This window comes from Macrobrachium nipponense, chromosome 12 (genome assembly GCF_015104395.2).
Source record: "Macrobrachium nipponense isolate FS-2020 chromosome 12, ASM1510439v2, whole genome shotgun sequence".
In the NCBI taxonomy this organism is placed as follows: Eukaryota; Metazoa; Arthropoda; class Malacostraca; order Decapoda; family Palaemonidae; genus Macrobrachium; species Macrobrachium nipponense.
In genome coordinates, this window is record NC_087205.1 from 4,279,296 (window position 1) to 4,306,618 (window position 27,323).

Below are 27,323 nucleotides of genomic sequence, written 5' to 3' on the forward strand. Positions count from 1 at the left end.
TAAAATCAAATAGCATAAAAATGGGTAAATTGTGATATCCTGGTCTACATAACTTTGGTGCGGTTTGGATTTGAATGCATATAAATATATAAGTTATACAATAAGTTATTAAATAATCTGCTTCCTAAAATCAAGTGGTTTTCTGTATATCACATTCACATCTGTGCAAAGAGTCGAGGCAATACTAAAAAAATAAAAAATAAAAGTCTCAACTAAATGACTGCTGATGAAATGACAACACATAATTTTATGTTCTTTGCATTAAGACGTTATTGCTACAGTTTTAAAGAGCCAACTGATTTATTCAGTCTGTTCTGTATTTCTATTACATTTGCCGTAAACGTAACGCCTTGTTTAACCTGCTGTCCATTAGGAAGAGAGAATACCTTCCCATCTATTTGAAAAACTATAATTTCTTTTACCGAACTTAACACACATCCAGTCTACCTTTCCTAGCGCCCCGCCCGCACCCCCTTTATTTTCATTTAGTTCCATACAATCCACATCTACAAAATAGGTCCTCATCCCCAGATTGCACTGCGCTGTAAGTCTACGAAATCGGTCACTTATTAAAACTCACGGGGGACTTCTCGCATTTGTTTTTCATGACAATTAGTTTCGCTTGCCAACATTAACTGAGTAGGTAGTCCATGCTACGGGAACTGTCTGATTTTCTCAGTACCTGCAAGTTCAAGCCTCCGTCCTCTGGCAGAGTCTGGTCCTTTGACAATCCACTGGTGTGATATTTGCTCAGCCAATAAAGCTTCCACGGCCTCTCCGTTGATCCTAATATATAAAACTAGTACTACCGGACTTTTTTATGCCAATCATCGCCAGGGCTCGATGTCATTGACGTCCTCCTCGCAGAGAAAATGCATTTCGAATTCACAGTGGAAATCTGCCCACTGGTAGCCCAAGAGACCTCCGACCATATACATGCAGTGCTGATCGCCTCCGCTGGGCTGAGAAGGACCCCAGTTGCTGTAGTCTATCAGTTGGCCTGTAATGGAATTTAGAACGAATGAAACATTTCTAGCCTGGATAAGAAAACGTCAAATTTAGCATAACTTATGATTATTTGAACTCTTGTATTGTTCCAGTATGTATGAAACATTAGCATGTTGCTAACCGCTAAAAATTGTATATGACTAACAAGATTCGCAAGCTGTTAAGCGGGCCAATATTTGGAATGTCTCAATCGATACCTGTCCTGATGACCATTAAATAATATTTCTGGTTCTGTTGTTAACATGGATACGGAGAAAGGTCATTAACCTGCTAAGAGAGGGTCAACAGGGTAGGATTCCCAAGAGAAAGTGAGTGGCTGAAATACGCAAAAACTGGTCACACAAGAACACTTTTAAGAGCAACCTGGTATTTGTTATCGGAAGGTGAAAAGGTGAGTAGTTAGGAAGAGGAGAAGCGGAAACAATAAATTAAGAGTTCGAGATCGAAGGAAGTGAGGAGGCGCCGGCGCCAGTGAGGTAGGCGGGCGGGGGGTGTTGGAGGGGAGGGAACTGCTGTCATAAATATTTCACCTATAAATAAATACCTTTTAGCTTCCAGTGCATATATATATATATATATATATATATATATATATATATATATATAGATATATTTATATAATATATAAATATTATACATATAGTCATATATATATATATATGATATGTAATATATAAATAAATATATATATATATATTGTATATATTATATATATGATAGATATATATATATATATATATATGATAATATAATAATATATATATATATATATATATATATATATTATATATATATATATATATATATATATATATATATATATATACGATATCCAAGCATTCTCTGAAGTGATGTTGAATGTTTCGTCACCGTGGTAGAGTAACAGAATTATCTTCATTTATAGCGCAATGAGGTTTACTTATCTATTTCATCTTTCCCGGCAACGTTTGTTATATCGAGCAATCCAGTACTTGATCCAAACCTCTTTCAAGTTACAGTCGAACAACAGCTCTCCTCTCTCTCTCTCTCTCTCTCTCTCTGATGAACAAGTCAGGAGTCAGCACTACTCAAAAAGCGTTCAGTATTCAGGCGATCTCTTTGAAGTAGTAATCAGCGTTATTCAACTCTCTCTCTCTCTCTCTCTCTCTCTCTCTCTCAGTATTAGCAGCCTGTAACAAAAGAAGGAACAAACAAAACAAACTTGTCCGAATAGGGTCACTGTTACAACATCTGCCGGAAAACTCCCGCAGGAACTGAGAGTTTCCCACGCCGTGATTGATAACGACAATAAATCACCATTATAAATAACAGCCGTGAATCACCCCGATGGGTTCGTAATACCGTGTTATTAAAAGGAACAATTGATGGCCAGCGATATTTACCTTGACTTTCAATTACTTCCCGTCTTGAGCAGAGCTGTGGAATTTACTTCCTGGTTCCGTTTTACCCTTGTTTTCGAGAGAGGTCCCTTCATTTCCCATAGGAGTGGGCTGTATAAGGATACTAGATTGCGCACCCCATTAGCCTTTGCCCAAAAAATTATATACATATATATATATATATATATATATATATATATATATATATATATATATATATATACATATGGTTATTTTTTTTACTTACTTTTTTTTACTTCGTTTTTTTCTACAAATCTCAGCATTGGCGATCATTAAGGCCAGTCTTGCGTTTCGCAATGGTCTGGAGGTAATGAGCGGTTTGCGACCAGTTGTAAATCATCGTCGGACACGGTGAAAATACTCTGTAGGTTTTGTCACTCCAATGATGAGGAAATTATGACGAATAACATCGGCTCGCTCGGACTTTTTTTTTTCTCTCTCTCTTTTTTTATAGATAAGAGGGCTGCTATTATGTTTTGAGGTTCACGTTTGGCTTCAACTGCTTTCAGTTAAATTATACTGTGCCAATTGCTTTAACTCAAGTGATACATGAAGCAGTTACATTATCGATCTAGAGTAAAGGTGCTCTTGTCTTCATACGTCGTCAGCATCTTTATTACGTAAATAAGTTTTAACTGCTTTATTTGCCAACATTTTAAAAGTGCGTTTGCAAAGACCATTCTTAATTCAAAATAGAGAGAAACCCTTTAAGGCGGGAAACTCAATTGCGAAAGTCCTGAATTTCAAGTCCAGTGAAGACTAAAATTGAAAGCTGACGACCCACCGGCCGTAATAAGACAAAAACGACAACAAATTACCTGTCGGGAACCATGCCCAGCGGCCGTGGTGCCCGTTATCAGATCCACCGATCCATACCCCGGTGTTGTGGTTACCTGAAATGATGGGAACAGAAAATGCTGAAATGATTGAAAGGCCATAAAAGAAAACACGAAAAATAGGCAAATATGACAATTTAGAGCGAGATAAACGGGTTTTGGTGAAACGACATTTGTTGAACGGTCTGTCATCATCGAGTATAATCACCTTCAATTATGAAAAAAAATATTTCTGCATTTCGTATCTTGCTGCCAAATTTTCACTAATAGCCCTTATTCAACAACGAAATTGAAGCTGCCTAGACTTGTGATAGGAATATAGGAAAACATGTTTGCTTGACACCATCATAACTCTCATTTGTTTATCAAGATGTTCTTGGACGCTACAGTGGATACGGGAGATGCCTCTCAAGATCATAAACAACATGAATAATTAACGTACAGATCGTCATATTCCTGTGGTTAGGGAGAAATATTGACAAAAAGCAAGAAAACTTGATAAACATATTTTCTAAATTATGACACGGTTAAAACAATTTAAATTATTCTCTCTCTCTCTCTCTCTCTCACTCTTCCTCTCTCTATATCGCTTGTCCTTCACTTCTCGTTTCTCTCTCTCTCTCTCTCTCTCTCTCTCTCTCTCTCTTTCAATTTACCGTTAACAGAGAGCCACTTCTTGATGAAGTAATTCTCTTGGAGCGACTCGATGCTGGCCAAGGACACGCCCCTCCCGAAGGAGTGGCAGAATTCCGCCGCTCTGTACCAGTTCAGGGGGAAGTACCCGTAGAAGTAGCACTTGTTACCGATCTCGTGGAAAGCCATAGGGCAACGCCTTCCGTCCGTCTTCCACGGGAGTGTACCTGTTAGGGGACATCAAATCCTCATGATAATATGGAAATTTGAAAACAGAAATTTTCTGTGAAATTTTTGTTTCGTCATATAATAATAATTATTATTTTTAATTAAGATTATATCTAACTATTAAGGATTCTTTAGACGTGAATTAAATACCGGACTATGTAAAAGGATGAAATTACGTCGGACAGACACAGAAATGACAAATTGGCAGCAAAAAATAAAATTAGATACTTATAGGACCTTGCAAATCTGAACTCGACATTGTATATATGTAACACACTCACACACACACACGCACACACACACACACTCTCACACACACAATGTGGTGTAATCAGTAGCATCATCGCCTACCAAGCTATGAGACCCAGATTACTCATGGGTCGTCTCCGTTGGGAAGAGAGTTCAGAGGTCCACACAAGTCCTCTTAACCCTCCTCCAACACCTTACCACACTTGCGGACGTCCTCAGAGCACGGGCCTTTTCAGGTATAAAATCGACTTGATCCAAAGTCTCGACCATTAACCAACCACGGAGCGCCTCAGTGACGTGGTGGTTTGGTCTTGGACTACCACCTCGGTGGCCGCGAGTTCGATTCTCTGGCATTCCATTGAGGGGTTAGAAATTTGTATTTCTGGTGGTAGAAGTTCACTCTCGACGTGGTTCGGAAGTCACGTAAAGCCGTTGGTCCCGTTGCTGAATAACACTGGTTCCATGCAGCGTAAAACACCATACAAACAAACAGCCAGGTTCAAAGAAGGACAAGAAGCTAGTAACCACATTCCTAAAGAACTTGTTTGATGACCGGGCTTCTGGTAACACCACCTCTAAAGGGGAAAGTTGTGAGCAAGAAGAAAAAAGATAGTTTTATATATATAAATTGTGTATATATATATACATATATATATTATATGTGTATATAATATATATATATATATCTTGTGGGATTTGAACAGCTTGATCTGCAATCTGCAGGGCCGAGACGATATCCACTAAGGGTTATAAAAATACTGAAGAATTTTAAATGCAGACTACAAGTATCGTTATGAAAACGCTTGCATCGTGCAGGGAAAATAAGAGTAGCATTACTCGTGCTGCGGTGAGAAGAGAATAACTGTAGCTTCTTCGATAATATTGATAAAAAAAAGGAAAAAAAAACGGGTCAGCGTACTGAAAGAGGTTAAAGTGCGACCTTGATGAGCGGGGCTGCTTTGCATACTTAATATATTTGTCACAACTTGCTGCATTAGGCTTAGTCTCTCTCTCTCTCTCTCTCTCATCAAGGTCGCACTTTAACCTCCTTCAGTACGCGGACCCTTTTTTTCTCTTTTTCTTTTTTTTATCATTATTATCGTAGAAGCTACAGTTATTCTCACCGCAGCACGACTAATGCTACTCTTATTTTCCCTCACGATACGAGCGCGTTTTTTTTTTTTTTTATAACGATACATGTAGTTTTAATTTAAAATTTTGCAGTATTTTTATATAACCCTTAGTGGATATTTTCTCGGCCTTGCAGATTGCAGATCAAACTGTTCAAATCCCACAAGATATTTGTCTTTATTATTGTTTAACAGCGAGACGCCAGCTGGCTCTCAATGATTTAAAACCTTTGGTAGCCTACATATATATATAATATATATTAAAGCCAATGTTGATTTTATCCATCCTGTCTTTTTTCATGCGCGTAAATGCAAGTGAAAGTCCTCACCCCCACCACCCAACACCACTGACTCGATTAACATCCTCCAAGATAATTTGAAATTAATTTGAAATCAAGACCAAGTGAAACCAGTCCGAGTGAGATGGAATTAATGGCGCTGAAAACGGAAAGAACTGAAATGGACGGAAATGGCAGATATATAATTGGAAAGTAGGAATCCTGGACGACGTGGGTGCCAATTACGGCATGAGAAAAAAACGATTAGTAAGAATAGAAAACGTTCAGCTTAGGAGAGAAAGCGACAACGGATTGCTTAGCAAGTATCACCAGGATGTAGAACCTGCAACACCTACCGAGAGAGAGAGAGAGAGAGAGAGAGACCTTACAGACCTTACCTTACATCTTGTTCGGGTTGCCCCAGGTCCCTCAGTGTGAGGCACCTCTAATGTCTACCAGAGAGTTGCTAGTACATCTTCCGGTATATTTTGCATCTTCCAATCTTGGATGGTCTGGGATGCAGTTTAGATATTTGTCGAGCTTATTCTTAAACACATCTACGCTCACTCCTGATATATTCCTCAGATGAGCTGGCAACGCATTGAATAGACGCTGCATTATCGATGCTGGTGCGTAGTGGATTAATGTCCTGTGTGCTTTCCTTATTTTTCCTGGTATAGTTTTGGGCACTATTAATCTACCTCTGCTTGCTCTTTCTGATATTTTTAGTTCCATGATATTTTCTGCTATTCCTTCTATCTGTTTCCATGCCTGAATTATCATGTAGCGTTCTCTTCTCCTTTCTAGACTATATAATTTTAAGAATTGTAGTCTTTCCCAGTAGTCTAGGTCCTTAACTTCTTCTATTCTAGCTGTAAAGGACCTTTGTACACTCTCTATTTGTGCAATATCCTTTTGATAGTGTGGGTACCATATCATATTGCAATATTCAAGTGGACTACGAACATATGTTTTATAAAGCATAAATCATTTGTTAGCTTTTCTTGTTTTGAAGTGCCGTAACAACATTCCCATTTTTGCTTTACATTTTGCCAACAGAGTTGCTATTTGATCATTGCATAACATGTTCCTATTCATCATCACACCAAGGTCTTTAACTGCTTCCTTATTTGTGATGGTCTCATTATTAGGTCCCTTATATGCATATAGCTTTCTTTCTCTGTCTCCATAATTTATTGATTCAAATTTATCAGAGTTAAATACCATCCTATTTACCTCTGCCCAATCATATACTTTGTTAAGGTCTCTTTGTAGAGCGTTCCTATCTTCATCACAAGTAATTTCTCTACTTATTCTTGTGTATCGATGGAGAGAGAGAGAGAGAGAGAGATTGGCAACCATTACAGTAATATAAAAACTCTAAACTGATGGAGAGAGAGAGAAAAAAAACTGATAACGAGAGAGAGAGAGAGAGAAACCTGGTATGCATTCAACAAGATCTTCCTTGATCAAGTTAGAAAGTGAAGTTCTGGGAACAAAGCCAGCATGTTATTGGTCAGTACTTGAGGAATAGAAACTGGAAAACGGACACTATCGACTTCTTAGAGACGAAAATACATGCATCGAGGGAAAACATAGTGTGTGTATATATATACGTATTTCTAAATTGTATGAGAGAGAGAGAGAGAGAAAAGGAGAGGAGAGAGAGAGGAGAGGGGAGGAGAGGAGGGAGGAGGAGGGGGGGGAGGGGAGCGAGAGAGAGAGAGAGAGAGAGAGAGAAAGAAAGCACGATTACATACAGTAACCTGAAAAGCAGTTATACTGTTTACATTATATTATGATAATCCATTTAAGATATACGTGACCAACTCGTTATAGTGAAATAGTCTCGTAGAAATTAAAAGGCGGACAGCCATAACCAGCAATTTTATTTTTTCCTTCGCTAATAGATTTCTTTACTGGAGAGACTGCCTAAATGCTGATACCTGCGTGATGTCTGACCGGCAATTTCTTGTAATTTTGAGCAAAGGATCTTATAATAATTATTAGGACTCTGCTTGTGGGAACATTCTTTGGCGGTACGTTACACTTTTGATGGCTTCGTTTCGAGTTCTGATTTTTTTTTTCCTTTGAAAACGGCGTTCAAGATACGTTTTGTTATTCGTCCCATTAACTTGGGAGTTCAGGATTGCTTTTTCAATAGAAAATATTTAAAAAATGCAACCCTGTACATAATTTCTTGTCCAGGATTGCGATTTTTATGGTTTTTATGTGATCGGGAATTCTTTGTTAGTCTTTCTTATACTTTTTGGAAATCATGATCGCTTTTTTTATCTCTCTCTTATCGAATTTGAAGTCCTCTATTACTCTATTATCTTATAGCTAATGTAATTTCAGGTTGAAGAATTCCTTTTCTTGCCCTATTTGCCCGTTAGTGCGCATTTCAGGAATGCGCATTGACTCTTGAAAATGGCGCAGGTATCGCTACTTGCCTCCGCCGACAAAGTTGGGCGAAGTTTATGTATTCAAACGTTATGTTTGTATTTCCTTGTTATTCACAAAATGTCTCAAAATGTTATGAATGCATTTGGGCTGAATTTCCGAAAAGGTGGGCCATGAGCAAAGGAAAGTTCGACTTGGATAAGAAATGAATCCACTGTATAGTTAGGTCTAGCATTTGTTTTTATTTCATTTTGGTTTTAGACTTCGGCGTAGCTACGTGAGTTGTATCTAGTTTTATCTGGTTACGGGTGATTTTATTGCTGCACACATATTGGCTAATACTGGTTTCTTTTGAAGTACTGAAATTTGCTGAAAATTTTTAAAAGAGAGAGAGAGAGAGAGAGAGAGAGAGAGAGAGAGAGAGAGAGAGATGCATATGGCGATATATTGGGAGTTATAAGATATCTAGAAAAGGATAAAACAGAAATCAGTTGCAATTAATAGCTCAGAGAGAGAGAGAGAGAGAGAGAGAGAGAGAGAGAGAGAGAGAGAGAGAGAGAGAGAGAGAAATCCTAAATTTCGTGGAAATGCGAGATCTCTCTGGTGAGAGAGACAGAGATCTGGAAACACGAGTTTTCTGAGAAGAGAAGAGACAAGAGTCAGTTCCAGCTTACGAGAAAGAGAAAAAAAGACGGAGAGATCTGGCGTCGTTCGGAGTGTGAGGTCATGATAATGCCATAAAAGTTTCCACTCGCGTAATTGCGTTAAACACAAAAATTACCCGAAGAGAAAGCAGCCAGCTACCTACCTACTCGACTGCAACGTGGTTCCAGTTTGCGCATTCCTTTACCGGCGTCCCGGAGGGCAAAACGATCGTAATATCGAATATTGTACAAACTTCGTGGAATGGAAACAAATTCTATGTGTGCGTTAGAGGAGACTATAGGGTCACACTCAGGCTAAGCAGTACCAAGGTCTATAGACCTTGAGCGGTGCTTTATGGAGAATTTCAGTTTTCTTTTGATGTTATTGCCTTCAATTTTCTCTCGATTATGATGTTATTGATTGCCAGATGAATTCCTGTCAGTCAACTACTTAATCGAAGCTATATCATTTTGTGTGAATAAGCATTAATTTACGATAATTTTGTAATCAAAAGTCTGATTGTTAAGGGTACGCGTCGACAGTCTGATAACTGCCGGGTACTAGGAGAACTATGCCGCCCAGTTATCAGGAGTGAATAAGGGTTGGAACCGTGACTTTGAGCTTCTTTCTCTATAGAAAAATTAAGCTCTGTGGAAAGAGAATTAAATAGTTACTATTGTAAGAAAATCTGTAAAAAGCTTTAAAGAAAAATTGAACTTGTTAGGAATTAGACTGAAACTGTAAAGGTGTAGGTTGGGGGCATCAGTGCTTGTAATCGTAGAGACCTGTAATGAGAAAAACTTGTGGCCATAAAACTTCCTAAGTTAAATTGAAACAAAAATAGAGAGCAGCGCACTTCGGGAGGTTAGGGCAAAGGGCAATAGGTCACAATGAGGCCCGAGAAGCGAACAGTGTTATTTCATAATCTCATAAATAACTACTAACTCATTAGACCAACGATTAAAATGGTAGGCGTATATCCGGGATTCTTGGTATGACCGGTACAATACTCCCCTACCCAACTAGGTCTCGTAGGATGGTAGTGCCGTCAGTGTACCTCACTCGCTGCTTTGTAGGCATCACTTGATGTTCTTTGTAGCGTCCCTTCGGCCCCTAGCTGCAACCCCTTCGTTCCTTTTACTGTACCTCCGTTCGTATTATCTTTCTCCCATCTTTCTCTCCACCCTCTCCTAACAATTGATTCATAGTGCAACTGCGAGGTTTTCCTCCTGTTATACCTTTGAAACCTTTTACCTTTCAGTACTTAATGACCTCACAGGTTCCAGGGCTTGGCCTTAATTTGGCCTTAATTTTATGTTCCATTTTATCCCATTCTTACCCAACTAGGCGTTCCAGGCACTTCTCCTCTTTTGATCTAAGCAATGAATTAAGTACTTGACAGTTCCACAGTTGCGCTGGTTGCAGCCAGGTTGGTTAAGAAGGCTCTTGTGGCAAGCAAACAGTTGTCTCTCTCTGGCTAACCAGCAGCATTCCCTTCAAAGTTTAGCTTCGAAGACCAGCGCATTTTAGGCGTGTTCTACAAGTAAATGACCATTAGGGACACGTCATTATGAATTATTGCAATTTCTGAGCTGTAAAAAAGATACATAATGATGTGTTAAAGGCGCAGACAACGAACGGTCAGTCAGGCCAGATATTTCGTCATGGATTATTTTACAACTGACGGTTATACAGATTTCCGTTATCGCCCTGCCGTTAACTTGATTGCATCCATTGAGTTAAAACGTGCAAATACTGCAACAGTTTTCGGACGGGATCTTGCGTGACTTGGCTCAAAAAAACTTGCCATAATAAAGTTTAAATGGTAAGAAATAACCAACTAAGCGTCACTTGCGACGCACGAATCCCGAGGAGTCAGATCCGGTGCGGGGAGGAAGTGATTTAAGTCCTTTTCCTTGAAAAAATAACCATCATTTAATGGGCATTCACCTACCAGCTCCTGCAAGAACCTCCTCTGGTGATTTTTTTTTTTAATTTACTACTACATTTGAAGAAAGAAAGCAATCACAAAATGAAGATTTCTTGAGACCCTTTCTTTCAATCAGCTTTTTCATCCACGTAAAATTTACATTTAATAAACGTGATGAAAATCATGCTTTTGTCCATACTGCTGTTTCCATTGCAGTACTATTTTATCTTCAAATAAAAAATATATGAAAAATTAAATAGAGTAAAGCAATACCTTCAGAGATATTCATTTAAATTCGTTCATATTTTAGATGATAATTTTTTGGATATACAAGGTGTCCATAAAGTCCCAGTACCATTACAAGTATTTATTCCCCAGAATGGTACTGGGACTTTATGGAGACCCTATACCATCATTCCAACAGTCGAAGGAGGCAATGAGTAAAATCCAAACAAACTAAGATCCAGCGTTCTTAGCCACCGACACCCACCATCACTCCGACCACCTTATAACAGTCTGGCCACAATTAGGGATCTGGCTCAAGGTTGGACAGGTGGCCCACCGACCGCCACCTGTTGCTGCGTCCGGCCTGAAGTGTTCCGGACGAAAAGTGCAAGATGAAGAGCCTGTTCATTCATCAGTGAATCTGCTTTTTTGTAGTGGTTGGGATCACTTCAGAATTATTATTATTATTATTAGTAGTAGTAGTAGTAGTAGTAGTAGTAGTAGTAGTAGTAGTAGTATCAAAAGGACAGTTGCCCTGCAAAGGAGATTTTACTCAAAACAGAAAGTATATACTATAAGCAAATCGACAGTATCTAAAGCAATAAATTAATAGTCACAGATGAACAGCACCGTAGCATGAACCATGAACAGATAAAGAACGTATACCTTCATAATCCTTAGAAATTTAAAAGCGTAATAGCAGGGTAGCTCTGGATTCATTCTCAAGATAGAAGTGTGTCACAGTGAATGTGAGATGACGTCATGCCGCTGTTCAAATATTTTTAGAAAGTGTACGAAAGGGCTTTGATGTTTAGGATTTTTGTTAATCATATGTTACCATTTAGTTATGCTTCCAATTAACTGGGTTTAATTAACCACACAATTGCCGTTGATTCAGTACATTAACACATTGCAGATAAAATCCCAGCAAAAGTTTAGAAATTAGCTTAGATAGTATGGTCTTATAAACGTGAAACCATAGTGTAAAATTTAACGACTCGTCAATTGATCAAACGCCTTGATTTAGGTGCTTAAAATTGTAAACAGTTTTGCAAAACAAAAGCATTTTAGCTGATGTGAGCAGGTTGCTTTCTCCAGATCCATCTTGGTAATTTTGAAAGTTAGAATTTTCTCAGTCATTTCATGATTACAGAAATTCATAGCAGCCTGGGAACACGAACGAAAGTACATAATTTCAGTCTGCAGACATTCATTCCAAGTGAGACATGAGTTCCCAAGCTCCAAATGGTATCGGTAAAGAGCAAGAACGAGAGGAATTAGCCTTTGGCTTTAACAGCAAAGCGATCTCCTGATGTATCAGATAAGTCGTTCAATGATAATTACTGATTCCCCTGACTAGCGCCACAAAGACTGTGATTATCACCGTAGTCAACTGATGATCAGATGCGAGGAGAGTTGACTGAACGATATTAGAGACACTGGAAGAAAGAAGATATTTTTGTGTATGGGTACAGTATTTATATCCCGAACTAGATTGGTACAAAAGCAATAGATAAGAAGCAATGTTACTCCCAGGAATGTGTTCTTTTTCAAAATGTAATGACGACTTGACGCACACTGAATAGCCGCCATATAAGTAAATATAATTATTGTTACAGATAAAAATTCATATGACGAAAACTAAAAAACAAAAACGCAGTAATTTGCAAATTAAGCGTCAACGCAAGAGTGGGCCCATGAATAAAAATGTAAAAATGAGAATAAGTAAATTAAAAATAAATTAACAAACTCAGCTAAGAAAGTGATATATATAGGTATGTAAAGTCACATACGCCGACATAAGTCAAAATAAGGCAAGAATCACAACAACAAAAAATAGGATGCAAGACCCTAAGAAACGCGAGTCGCCTCGAGAGAAGAAATAACAGCACTCCTTTTCCATTGTTGGTTAAAGGTAGCGACCCCGAGACCTCCTTTCCCGAGGAAGCACCTGTATTTACATAACTGGCGAAGTGGCACTCGGTGATTTCTTCCCGGCTTCATTTGCGTCTGGGAGCCACTTGGCTGATGATGCCTAACGAATGTAAATAAATGCGTAGATTGCGGTTAACATTGGGGGCCTGAAGACCTACGGAATTGGCATTATTCTATTTTAACACATTTAGGCTCGGGAAGGCATACTAATAGATGCAGTTGTTGCAGCGGTAGCAGTATAAGAAGTTTTATATTTCTATGGGGAAACCTGAAAATGAAAAAGATTGGGAATGGTAGTAGTAGCATTAGTACCAGTAGTAGTAGTAGAGGTGATAATGGTGGTGCAGATGGTAATAGCAGCATTGGCAAATAATTTCACAGGGCGTACTTAGATGAGATCACTGTAGTTAAAAGAATATCTTAGTAAAACCAGACCACTGAGCTGATTAACAGCTCTCCTACGGTTGGCCCGAAGGATTAGGTATTTTCACCTGGCTAGGAACCAATTGGCTACCTAGCAACGGGACCTACACCTTATTGTGGGATCCGAACCACATTATATCGAGAAATAATTTCTAATCACCAGAAATAAATTCCTCTTGATTCCTCGTTGGCAAAGAAGGGAGTCGAACTCGCGACTACCGAATCGGTAGGCGGGCGCATAAACCACTCGTCCAACGCGGAACTAGATCACCGTAGTAATAGTAGTGCAAGTAAATGTCTGGGGTTGTGATGAGGCCCACGTAACCAACTGGAGGTGATATTATTATAATAGATTCACATCAACCGTGCAAAGATGTCTTATAGGCCAGTCCCTTACGACGCTCCTAATTGGCTGTTGATAAGCCAATCACAGGGCTGGAAACTTTCAGTCTCTCTAGAGTTCACATAGGCAGGATGTATGTTCCACCTTTTTGAGGGATACTTTTGAAAGACGTATCCCTCAATAGAGATGGAACATAGATCCTACCCATGTGAACTCTCGAGAGAGGCTGAGAGTTTCCAGCCCTGTGAATGGCTTATCAACAGCCAATCAGGAACGTCGTAAGGGACTGGCCTAGACATCAAATGCAGGGTTGATGTGAGTCTACTATAGTAGTAGTATACAATGTCGAAATAACCGACATATCATCACAAAGAAGCTGGAATGGTCACGGTAATAGTGGCAGCAGTTGTAATAGTAGTAGAGTAGTGGTAACAGTAATAATTCTCTATTCCAGCTTGTCAAAAGACAAAACACCCTTCCAATTTCGGAGCGGCCGACTTCCGGTGGCAAAGTACTACACATCTATGAAAGGCTGCTCCTGCTGCCTTGATCACCAGCTCTGCAACATCGTGAGAACAGAATGAGAAGTTCGTTCTACTTTCGTGGGACTTGAATTCTCTCTCATCCTCCTCCTTCAGCTTTCAGTGCTTAAAAGAGACACACTTCCCTCTCTTCCTTCTTCTCTCGTATTTCGCTTTCAGAAATGGAGAGGAGAGAGAGAGAGAGAGAGAGAGAGACGAGAGAGAGAGAGAGAGAGAGAGAGAGAGAGAGAGATTTACTCTGGGAAGGCCTGGCACCCTTTCTTTCTTTTTTTGTGTTGGGATTTTAGTGTTTTGGAGTTTCAGTATTACCGACGGGAGTATATATATATATATATATATATATAATATATATATATATATATATATATATATAATATATGATGTCCTTAAAGTCCCAGTACCATTACAACTATTTATTGCTCAGAATGGTACTGGGACTTTATGGACACCCTGTATATGTAATGTGTGTGTGTTGTAGCAGGTATCTCGTAGTGATAGTAGCAGTATAGCAGTGATAGCTACGCAACACGCGAGATAAATAATCATCTCTGAACTATCTAAAATTACGCGCTTGATTCGATCTAGCTGTGATGATTACTATAAGTAGAAGTAGTAATAGCACAAACGCAGTAGCAATAGTCTAAGAAACCTGCAAATAAAACGGTGACCTCAAGGTTGCCTAATCAATTTTCGCTTGTTTTATCTCAGTGTACGTAAAGGGCACGCGGTCTTGCAAAGGAAACAATAGAAGAAAACGAATTCCCTCGTAATTATAGCAACTGTAAAGTGGGACTTGCGAAACAAATAGTGGAAAATAGATAGTGTGTTCTAGGCCGTCGTTAAGCCTTCATTTCCGCGAAACAATGCAATGCAATTCCATCTTTCTCGAGTAACAAATCATTCATGGGGCCTCCTCGGTGCCATTTTTACATCTGCTCGCTGTCGCAACTTGAGGGAACAGTTTATGAATGGTTAGCAAGATCAGTTCTCAATAGCCTACGGTCTTAATTTGGGTGTAATTGCCCAATTTTTGGAATAAATGCGTTTTACTCTAGTTTTCCCATCAAAAGCTCTTGGCTTACCAGTCACACTTATTATACCCATAAGGACATATCATGTGTTTGTGTGTGTGACGTATGTGCATTATTGTTATTCAAATTTGACTGACAAGACTGGAGAAGCATAAAAGTCTGTGACTTACCAGCGAGCTTCACCAGTTAGGGAAAGGAAACCTACCATTTCAAGCAATCTTGACTGAAAGATTAATAACCCTGGAAGCTGCTGGCAGTCAGGCCCTGAGGAGATCGATACTCCAGTAATGGCAGAGCAATAAATCTGAATCATGTGGCATTATCATCTCTGCAGATATAAGGAACCCTGTGATCACTATCTAGTTTCATTGCAGTCTTAAATTATGTATTTAAGTTGTATGACATAAAACGGCTTGGAGTCTAAGGTAACACCAAGTCTTGCCACATATTAAAAAAATCGGCAAACACAGTTTTACCTTTGCAAAGCGAATCAAGGTCAGTCGAACCTTTCAAATTTCATTGGTTCTTGCTAAGACTTACATATTGACAAATAGTGATTAACAAATCCCATGAAAATAGTCTAAAAACGTATATGTATTAAAAATACATATTATTAATTAGGTCGTATGTCTGGATATTGATTTGGTCAACAAGACGAACAAACCAGTTCCCTTGTTTGGCCGATGCCCCGAAGAGAGGAGGAAAAAGAACAGGCGCCAATGAGGCGAGAAACTTTCTTCCTAGAGTTTGAACGATTATAAAAGTCAAGGGAATCTGAAGCAGGAGGCGATATTCCAAGCTTATCAGGGAAAGGAAACAAACTCAATCAACAAAAATTCACAATGCGCAGAATTCCGCAAGAACATCACTTCGCGCAGACGCGCTTTGAGGAATCGTCTCTCCACTTCTGTCGGGGAAATTTTGTAACGTATGATTGTTGATTTCCAGGAACAAATTGTTCGAGCCATAATAGAGAATCGTGATTGCTTGGATTTCCAATGAACGGAAACCAGCGACGATGTGATGGTAAAGGAAAACGATCATTTATAGAAGAAATGGAAAGAGTTGCGGAAAATTTTGTACCCTAGCATAGTTGGATATAAAATAGAAAGTTTGCAATCAAAGTGGGACATTAGAAAGGAAAAATGACGAGTGAAATAAGACACAAGAGAAAGGGGAGTGGAGAGAAACCAATGCCAAAAAAATTATTATTTATAGGAATGGAAGCTCAGATTCCTTTTTCATAACGCAAAGGAATACAGATAGGGAAGAGTAATTAGTGAAGTAGAATGAAAATAACAAAACCCTGCAGGAAATTAAGAGAGAACTCAAAATCAAAGTGAAGTGTTATGTTTTTATAATGAAAGTCCTCGAGATAAGATGCGTGTCAAGCGAAACAAAATGCTGCTAATAGGAGGTGAAAAACGAAAGACGCTGTCAAGTAAAAAAAAAAAAAAACCTAGATAAGGTTAAATTTTTAAACTGACAAAAAAAAAATCCAAACCTCCGCTGAAAAGAAGCGACATAAAAAGCCTAAAAAGATCAAGAAGTACGCTATTCCATTCTAGTTACGAATTTCACATTACTCCCAGTAACGTGTTGTCAGACGTAAAAAACTTGTTTTTTTTTCGACACTTGGAAGGAGTTATGAACTATGCCAACTGCTGACCAAACGATCTTGCCTAAATGTGGTGTGATTGGAGTTTATGGAGTTTGGTTTTGAAGACTGACTCGACCATTCGATCGTGCTGATAATACCAAGATGTGTGTACATCGTATTCTATAATGCTCAATGGAGCCATTCAATAACAGCTGATCCGACAAAGGGATGATTCCAGAGAAAAACAAGACAGAAATCAATGCAAGTTTCGTCCATCATCAGATGGTTTCTGAATAAATACCAGTGCATAAATCTTTCACAGCATCCGTCTTATGTACGTATGTGTGTAGAGAGAGATACGCGCGCGTGTGTGTGTGTGTGTGTGTGTGTGTGTGTGTGCAGAGAGAGAGAGAGAGAGAGAGAGAGAGAACTGGTAACCTTTGCCATCTAGTTCTTAAATGAATTATAATTATTTTTTGACGGAAACGATGAACATCAAACTTGAAGTTATAATCTGTTAATATAAAACACATGAAGGTATTTATGTAGACGTCCTTATCTGTGTCAATGCGAGAATGTGCGACGACTGAATGAGAAGAGACTGAAAAAGATTTTTAATTTCATCTCAGGAACGTTAAAAAAAAAAAAAAAAAAAAAAAAAACTTTCCCTTCCTGAGCTGAACATGACTTTATCTGATAAGAAAAGTCATTTCATTACGGGAGTTAGCTATCAAGACTTTCCTGCTAGACTGGTTGTTTAGAGTATTAACAGAAAGGAAGGTGTCTGGGGTCGACAATAATCGAGTAATTTAGATCTATTAAAATACGTGACAACTCACTAGTTCTTTCCGTTTTATCGGCACTCGTTGTAACTCACGGACGCTCACACCTTGCTCCTACGGTTGACTAACTGGGGGAAAGCTGTTTGACTAATTAACCGATTCATTACAGAAAGCATAGATGTGCTTGCTAAAGACTAATTGATTTACTTAACAAATAGACAGTAAAGCAGTCCGTCTTATGAGATTGACTCTCGACTATACAAGAGAGCATTAATTGTATCCCCACTGAAACCACATTGAGTCTACCTCTTATATCTGCAAACGCATTTTGTTTCTTTTCATTTTTCCTGTTTACACTAGTCTCTTCCTTCCTAACTATCCAAGTCATTTCATTTTCCTTCTCTTACATTCACCTTTCATTTAAGAACAAATCCTCCAACCTAGGTATGCGATAGTCTAGAAATGTAAATAATCATTAGAAATTAATTTTCGACCAGATCTGGATTATTTCGAAAAAGGAATTCAACCAGATAGATCGATTTTAACGAACTGATGAGAACACTTTACCATATCTGCTAACTTTATTATAGACAATAAGTTCTCAAATGTTTTGAGTAGCAACGCCTTCAGAGTAGTACAACAAACAGAACACGATTGTGAAGGCAATTTCCAATAGACCTCTAAGCGCTCAGCTTCAGTAGCAAGTTACCAAATCCTGTCACAACTGCAAATTAAATTTCGAAAGCCTTAAAAGTAGGCAATGTAAACTGAGTGAAGTGATTAACTCTTTGAGTACCCTATTCATTAAAGAAACCAGAGGAAGACCTCTTGGCTCCGGGTCAGAGTTCCGGCACAGGCCGTGATTTGCAGACTAAAACTGGAAGGCGGTTACCTAATCGACCTAGTAAAGCTTGTGAAACGAAGAATGGCAGGAATGAGAGTCGCTGGAATGGCGAAATGAGAGTCGCTGGAATGGCGAAATGAGAGTCGCTGGAATGGCGAGTAAGGTTAAAGGTTAGATAGCAATACAAGCAAAATACACAAAGGGCAAAGGAGTTCGGTTTGGATGATACATGATTATTTTATCATCAAAGAGTAAAAAAATTGTAAAACCAACACTTTCTGTACATGAACTTGAACATCCTCAAGTTAACGAAATCCACCAGCTGTTAACTGATTGACATATAATGAATCAGTGGCCGGTCATAGTGAAAGGATGACTTGAGTCTAAAAATCAAGAAACGAAAGTGAGAAACTGAATAACAGTAGAAGAGGCATTCCACTGAGGGGTCAGAGATGTGTATATCTGGTGATAGTAGTTCACTCTCGTCGTGGTTCGGAAGTCACGTAAAGCCGTCGGTCCCGTTGCTGAATAACCTTCGGTTCCATGCAATGTAAAAACACCATACAAACAAACAAACAAACAAACAGTAGAAGATTAATTAGTGGGATGGGCCTAGTTGAGAGTTAATGACTTTATTAGGCTTTTTGTATGAGAGCTTGCAGAACCTCTTACTGTACATATAGTATTAATAATGTGAATGTCATTATGCCTCTTATTCACTCATAAACTACTCACTGACTTTCCTAGCATTACTTTAACCCATTGCCGCGTGCACCAGATTTCTAAGATGGTTTGCAAGTTAGGTAAGGACATATCCATACTTAACCCAAATTTATCCGGTCTGAGGTCGCCAGGAGGCAAATCTTTGTCAAAATCCGTAGGCTTAGCGGTCACCATTGTAACCCATTGGTTCAAGATTCAGTCATTATTTTTTCTCCTTTTTTCTTAAGTGACGGTGTTTACCCTACAGTCAGCCATCTTATTTCATAGGATCTTAGGTCAATACAAGGGGTGCCCCACGCCTGTTCTGTCCCACTGTCGTTCTAATCTCTCGAAAGGTCATCCACATTATCATGAAAAATATAATCATGAATAACTTTCTATGCTGAGATGTATTCAATTCTATACTGTAGGCTTTTAAGAGCCAACTCAGCTCTCTTGAGCCGAGCAGGTTTTCTAAAGCTTATTAGATAGATTCCAGTACATCCTGAAGACAAAATAATTGTTGAGTATTTATTATTATTATTATTATTATCATTATCATTATCATTATCATTATTATTATTATTATTATTATTATTATTATTATTATTATTATTATTATTATTATTATTATTATTCAGAAGATAACTCGGTTCATATGGAACAAGCCCACAGGAGCCATTGACTCGAAATTCAAGCTTCCAAAGATGTAACAGAATGTAATGGGAAATGCAGAAAGAGGAGGTAAGTCATTAGAAATAATAATAATAATAATAATAATAATAATAATAATAATAATAATAATAATAATAATAATAATAATAATAATAATAATAGCAAAGACAGCATAGACCCTTCATGGTACGCAAAACTTATTTCCAAGGATCCGTGAAAGGCAGTGGGATGAATTGCCATTCGTCTACCAAGTTCTGTTTCCTTAATAACATGTAACCAGAACCGGAACTACATCAACCACAGATGCAGAGTAACGAGCAATTAGTGGCCTTTCGGACCATCAATTACAGCTGCCTGTTTACTCGCTTTGTAGTCGTTAAACCGGGCAAATATCTCCTTTCATTTCTGTTCCAGCTGATCAGCACACATTTTCTGGAAAGAGTATTATCTTGTCTCGTAGCTCATCTTGTGTATGAAGCAAGATGTACTCCGGTTAAATATTTAACAACGAGAGAGAGAGAGAGAGAGAGAGAGAGAGAGAGAGAGAGAGAGAGAGAGAGAGAGAGAGGCATCTGTTAAATAGCTTCTCTCTGCCGAAGTGAGGCAAAACCTCGTCGAGATCATCCCTTAAGTGATTATTCGCATTCATAATGTCAGTTCTGATTTTGGAATAATTATGATGTGCCAGATCAAGGCTAAATGACAGACAGACAGACAGACAGACAGACAGACAGACAGACAGACAGACAGACAGACAGACAGACAGACAGACAGACAGACAGACAGACAGACAGACAGACAGACAGACAGACAGACAGACAGACAGACAGACAGGAAAAAGGGCATAGATTAGCCAATTTTTTCAAATCACTTTTCGGTATAACGGTATCCATATAATTTCTCCTGCTTTATTAAAGGACCCTGTTTTTCCATTAGGCCTTCCAGAAGCTATTGGTAAAGGTAGGTAGGATTTACAGTGCGGTTATGAAGTGTCGAAAATGATATGCAGGAGAGGGTTATATAGAACTAGAAAGATCCCTTTGATTTCTTTCATTACATTCATCTCTTGTACTAGGCTCTCCACTGATCTGACATTTTTAGCAAAGCGTTTATCCAGAAAACATAAAATTATTTACGGTAATTTATTCAAAGATTTATTCACGACTAACATAGTCATTTACTGATAGTATTCTTTCTTCCTTTCACAGTTTGAAAACTCTCCTTTTCCAAAACCTCTTCGGTTGGTAAAAGGAATGAAAGTACTTACGAAATTCGTTAATGATCCACCTAATACCCACTTGTTTAAACTGGTTGTCCCAGAGCAAAACAGCAGTTTTAAAAATGATACCATGTCTTGAAAGTTTAAACGTCAATCTTGACTAAAACTTTGCGTAAATGAAGGTATTATGTTAAGAGGGTTGGAGACTACGAGGTTAATTTTCCAGTGTTAACCACCAGACCACGGTTCCAGCCATAAGCATCTGTCGTGTGCCGTAAATCACCCTTCTCTTTGTTGAATTAAAAGTCTCAAAGCTTGAGATGCTTAGTAGGGCGCTCATTAACTTTATATCATTTTTATACAAATTAAGACACCGATGATATATACTGGAGTATGTGAATATCCGCAAAATGTAATGTCAAACGCTGTTGACACAAGCTCCCGTGATTATCAACCCAAAAGCAATGCATACAGACCTTGGGAGATTTGTGTGAGCGATAATAGGTCACCATAAAGCCTGAGAAGCCGTCTGAGGAGTTTTATTACAGGCTGAAGGAAACGAAAAGAATGGTGCAAAAGAGTAGAGCGAGAACCTTACTCTGAAGTATCCAAGTTAAGCATGTTTTCTCTTCATGCAAGTAGCCATTCATAGACGTGAAGTGAAGAGTGACAAGAAAATAATGGTGTATTGATGCCTTGGTTTATCATCAGCAGCTCTTGAACAGATGTATACTTCTTAAGAATAGTATTTTTGCACCGAACACAAGAAAGCTCAAATCTATTAAGGTTATGTGGTTACTTTCGAAAAATCCGACGAACGACCAAACTGGGTGGGAAAAGCTGCTGGGTTGTAGTTGCACATTGGAACAGTTGGTATGAGAAAATTTCATCTGGTAAAGGTTCCGTTAACACACTCCAGCTACGACAACAACATTCCAGGCATCAACTTCCTTCAAATGAATCTGGTAGAGAGTTCAAGAGCAACAACAGAGTTCCAGACATCCAATTACATGAGAATGACTAAGTCAACATTAGACCTCTACAATGTCATACAGCTGCAATAACAGAATCCCAACTTACTTTAGACCAATCTGGTAAGAAATTTATGCGCACTTTTTAGTTGCAACAACAGATTTTCAGACATCAGCCTACTACTTGAGAATGAATTAATAAAGAATCCAAGAGTAACTTACTTTAGAAAGTCCAAGATCATTCTACGACAGCCGCTTCAAAATCCTAGGCAACTGTTTAAGTAGTGTATCCTTAATGTAGGAGAATTTGATAAAGCAAAGAATCTGAAAACATTCTGCGGACGTAACAAAAGAAGTGCGGGCATCTACTTACTTGGGATGTCCTTTTTCTTGGCGTCGACGGAGGACAAGAAAACGGCCACGAAGAATGTCGTCAACAGCAGTTTCTTGCACCACATTTCCATTCTTTTCTTGACGCACCCACCGCATCTGACAAGTCGGCCTTCTCCCTTTCTGGCAGGCGTCAGTGAGTCCGTATCGGATACACGAATATCAGACCTCGGGCGATTGAAGCCACGAAGAACATCTGACAGAGCTGGCGCCATTGTCTTATCGTCACGATGCGCAGCTTTTAGTACGTGATAGACTTGGAGATGCTTCTGGTTAATTTTAGCTTTCGGTTTCTCTCGTATTTTATTCAGTGTACCATTACAGACAGAGTTTTTACTTAACGCAAAACTTATTGGTTTTACGTTTTCACAGTGAAAGTTATGATTTTCGTTCTCTTTTCTAATAAAAAAAAATCACTTTACAATATTGAATATTGTTTTTATCGTTCTTTGCTCTTGAACGTTATACTGAAGATGTACTGAATAATACGTTTACAGTTTCGTATAAACTTACAAGATCTCAATGGAATCCAATAACTATTTGTTTTTTGCTCGCTAATGCTACATTTTCACTCGCGTCCCGGAACGCTTAGCATGGCGTGACAATTAGAAATCAATACGTATTGAGCCTTTAAATATAAACACAGATCTTTCTACTTTTTTCCCCAGCTGTCTGTGGATCAGTAGCACCTTTCATGCGCGCATGACATGCTTGGCCAGAGGCAGGAAGTACTCAATGAGCCATTTGTTAGATGAGAAAACAACTCGGCAGCAAATAACGACAGGTGATTCCCTCCAGGTGCTCAGCAGCAGTCTCTCTCTCTCTCTCTCTCTCTCTCTCTCTCTCTCTCTCTCTCTCTCTCTCTTGAAGACTGATGTGCGCACGTTGCAAAACTCCAGGCTGTGCACCCTGCTGGAAAAAAATAAAAACAAGGAAAACATTAGTAACTAGACGACTTCATATGTTCTCATGCGTCTGGTTGTCTGTTTGCATATTCATCAATCCATAGGATATTTTAAATAATCATCGATGGGGTTAGGTAGAATTTTATGGAAAGGTGAATCTCTGTGTGTGTGTATTTTGTTGGTGGCGTACACGCCTAGTGCTTTGTAAGTTATCTCTGTATTATGTGGTACAAAGGACTGCTTTAAACACTTTAAATGATAAAGTCAATAGCACTGCAGAGGAAACTTCAAGGAACTAATAATAATAATATAGCGCTGAATAATCCTTTGGATTCCAGTGCTGGGCTTCAAGCCTAAATTCCATATTCCATTCCATTCCAATCCAATAATAATAATGATAATAATAATTGTACTCTTCAATACGTTTAACGATAGCAGTAATATATCTTATATAGCTGTTTATTTGTTAAGACCTTGATATTTTTTCATAAAAATGTGGGTTTTAAAAACAATACATTGCTTGTTACTTCATTAACATAAGAAAGGAAATACGCGCATGCGGAGTAAATTCAAAGCTGCTGCTTTGTTCAACATTAATGCTACTTGGTCAGTTCAACCATAGCGTTGTACCTCTCCCTTCTACCTTTGCCAAGAACACTGATATCCAAAAAACATTCGCCCATCTATTTTTCTGGTTTTTTTTATAATCTAGACTAATTTCCATAAAAACATGTTAATTTACGAGAAGTGTATATCGTTCAAATGTGTAAATTGTATGTTTGAAATATATCCCATGTGAGGAAACGTGAAGGAGCTGGGATAAAGGTTTAGGATGGTGCGAGTCTGCTACGTATCTAGGTCACTTACGAATAAGCATAAACATGCAAATTTTGTAGTATATTAACGCTTACGTTTACGTGTCATTGTATATAATGTATGTATATAAAAAAATATAGACCTGCAAAAACAAACTTGGCGCGAAAAAACACAAATATAAATAGTGTCGTCATTGATTTTGATTGATAAATTACCCACAAGACACAAACTAGATTCTACAATCCCATAAAACTCGCTCCATGTGCTCACTACTGCAACAGCAATACAACCGTATATTTCTGTAACATCAGGAAAGACGGTTTTTTCTCCTCCTCCTCCTCCTCCTCCTCCTCCTCCTACTCATGTAGGTCTCAGTGTGACCGGGTCAAAAGAAACACGAATTATTTCAATGTCAAAAGAAATGAGCTGTTCTTGCATACACATTTTCAATGTTTTCTTTTTTTCTTGCAGGAATACGTGGTTACGTCACGCAACGCTGGTTGAGCAATACTCTCGTAAGTAATTTCTTTGAAGTGCTGTTATGGAGATGCAAATTTTTTTCCGAGAATGACTTTCTCCCTTTTTGTTTTTTGTGAACGTATGCTTGCAGAGAGTTCAATGAAGGAAACCGGTGGGGATGTCCGTGTCATTACCGTTTGATAGTGTAACTCAGAAATCGGTCGTAATTGATATCAGAACTAACATCATATTAGCCCCGTAGAAGTTAACTTTCCTCCTGCTTCCCGTTTACTAATTCTTCACTTGCTGCCCTTGGAAGCAAATCCGTCTAAAGGGCATGGTATCCAAATAGTAAAGTCGTCTTAGAAGGTCACCATTCCAGCTCATCTTTCGTCGTATAGGTAATCATTCTTCGGTGCATATCGGCAGTGAAATCTCCAAGTTCCACTTTTCCCTCGAATGACGCGGTTTGGCAACGTGGTCTGAAAACGTTGCCTTTCTAACGATGTCCAGCCAGGTGGTCTCTCCCTCGTGGTCACTTGCAGTAATGTTGTTCCCTCTCGTGTGGACTTCATTAACGTTCGTCTCCCGAAGCTCCTCTGTTTTGACCTTGATATGCAACGTTCAGTTCACTTCTCAGCTTCCTTCTTGTTTTGCACAGATCGATTGTAGAACAATATGAGAGACTTGCTTGTCATTTCCAATTTCATGAATCGATGATCATATTGTGGTATAACCAGTGGTAATTATGCTCCATTCTTTTTTGCTGGGTAATGATACAGCTTGAAAATCGTATGAAAAACATTATATATATATATATATATATATATATATATATATATATATATATATATATATATATATATATATATATATATATATATATATATATATATTTATATATATATATATATCATATATATATATATATATATATATATATATATATATATATATATATATATATATATATATATATATATAACGGCGTTTATTATACAGGAGCCAAGTGAGAAACATGAAAAGGAATGGGAGAGAGAAAAAAAAAGGAGTGGATTTAACCTAAAAGAAAGTGATAGACGTGCAATTTAATAGATAATTCTTCTTTTGTTTACATACGCATGCCGATACCGAAACAGGATAAAAGGAGAGAGTCGAGCGAGAGTTTAACGCCATTCCTTTATAAAATACAAAAGGTTATTGAATCTTACAAGAAACAATATCTAAAGCAAGTGCCGATGGCAAACAATGAGGTGCGAAAGAAAAGAATAAGAGTAAGAAAGAATAAAGAATGTCATAATATGATCACGGAAAGCAAGTGTACCAGAAATCCTCTTCAGCTTCACGCATTTTCTGTTTACTAGATTTCATAATAACACAAACAATAAACAAGAAATGGCAGCAGACAAAACCTAATTGGAGACTTCGCATTCGCTCGATTCTGAGGACTCTTAGTATTTCGACTGAGATGTCGCTAAGATTTTGACTTGTAGGGGTTTGGTACAAGCGGTAACGGATCACAGTTAGAACTGACAAATAGCTAAGCATAGCTGCCTCGTTTCCGTTATTGCTTTTATTTGAGTCTACAGCGGCAAGACGAACACTGTCCAAGCATCCCAGGCACGTCTACAAATAGAACTTTTAATGCCTCCTGTTGTTGAAAGCATCTACATTTTTGAAAGCAAGTTCAGCCTTTGTGTCATTCAGACGAGTTTGAACGATAAAATCCAGAATATGAGTTTCTAATGATAACATTTTCGATGCAAAGCAGTACTTATGTAATTTAGAAGTGATTGGAAATCTTCAATAAACGATAGAATTACGTACGTAACTTTGACTAGAGCTATAGCAATACAGCAAGCGCTAAAATAGTAAAATAACAACACTGAATTATGTCGCATATTTGGACTTCAATGTAAGTGAAAACCACAGTACAACGATCGGTTTATATAAACAACCCTGATTTCAAAAGCAAGTTAAACCACACCAAAACAACACTCGTATCGTAGTATCAAAACAAAAGCACTTTGAACACGCACTACTACTCAGTTCATTCGTTCGTTGCTAAAAGCGCTTTCTCGTCCGGAGCGCTGTGGAAGGCGACTCTACCGATGTGCATTCCAGCAGCCGAATGCAACTCCCACCGCAGGTTTGCTGAATAAAAAGTAGTCTCCTTGACTCTTGGCTCCCGCGTGCTCAAAGGCCACGCCCTTTTAGCACCTTTCTCCCCCTCCCCAAACCCCCAGCGAACTTCCTCCTACACCTCCCCCTCCCACCACCCCGCCCCCTTTGATCTTGCAAAGCCTCCAGCGAGTCGTCTTCTGCAGTTGCCTCTTCAGAGAGAGAGAGAGAGAGAGAGAGAGAGAGAGCGATTCCGGTGACCACGTTAGCAGAGGATTTAATTGAGAGTTTTCTCCCCCATGTTAATGGACCGCGCAGCGCGTTCTCACCTGGCCGTGAGCAGTCCTCTGATATATATAAATTGACATCGCGGTTTTCTTAGGACTGCTGGAGCATTGTCGAACCTGAAAGATGTACTATGAGTTTCTTATCGCTTTCTATGACGCTGGGGACGGAATTACGCGGATTTTGGCGACACCTTCGCATTTACATTCCGTCGCTGCGATTTCCAATTCATGTCTTCCAACTTTCCTATTAGAAATACTAAGAGAACATCACGTCATCGACATATCTGTTGGACTCGAGACTTTTCCCATAAAA

General features: G+C 38.6%; 1 protein-coding gene across 1 annotated transcript; it reads right to left on the minus strand.

Moving 5' to 3' along the window:
- Positions 1-270: 270 nt before the first annotated feature.
- Positions 271-26,740, minus strand: LOC135224305 (perlucin-like). Its single transcript, XM_064263168.1, has 5 exons — positions 26,642-26,740; positions 22,406-23,334; positions 3,901-4,104; positions 3,227-3,301; positions 271-1,000 (listed from the first exon to the last, which is right to left on the minus strand). The coding sequence occupies exons 2-5, from the start codon at positions 22,635-22,637 to the stop codon at positions 828-830; spliced, it is 684 nt and encodes a 227-aa protein (XP_064119238.1). The 5' UTR covers positions 22,638-23,334; positions 26,642-26,740; the 3' UTR covers positions 271-827.
- Between the last annotated feature and the right edge of the window lie 583 nt (positions 26,741-27,323).

Excerpts from the sequence above, each read along its gene's own strand:
- LOC135224305 (XM_064263168.1), bottom strand. The coding sequence starts at position 22,637 with ATGGCGCCAGCTCTGTCAGATGTTCTTCGTGGCTTCAATCGCCCGAGG. Across the intron at positions 3,302-3,900 it reads GAAGTGGCTCTCTGTTAACG|GTAACCACAACACCGGGGTA; the intron begins GTAAATTGAAAG and ends CCATCATTTCAG. Across the intron at positions 1,001-3,226 it reads CTGGGCATGGTTCCCGACAG|GCCAACTGATAGACTACAGC; the intron begins GTAATTTGTTGT and ends ATTCCATTACAG.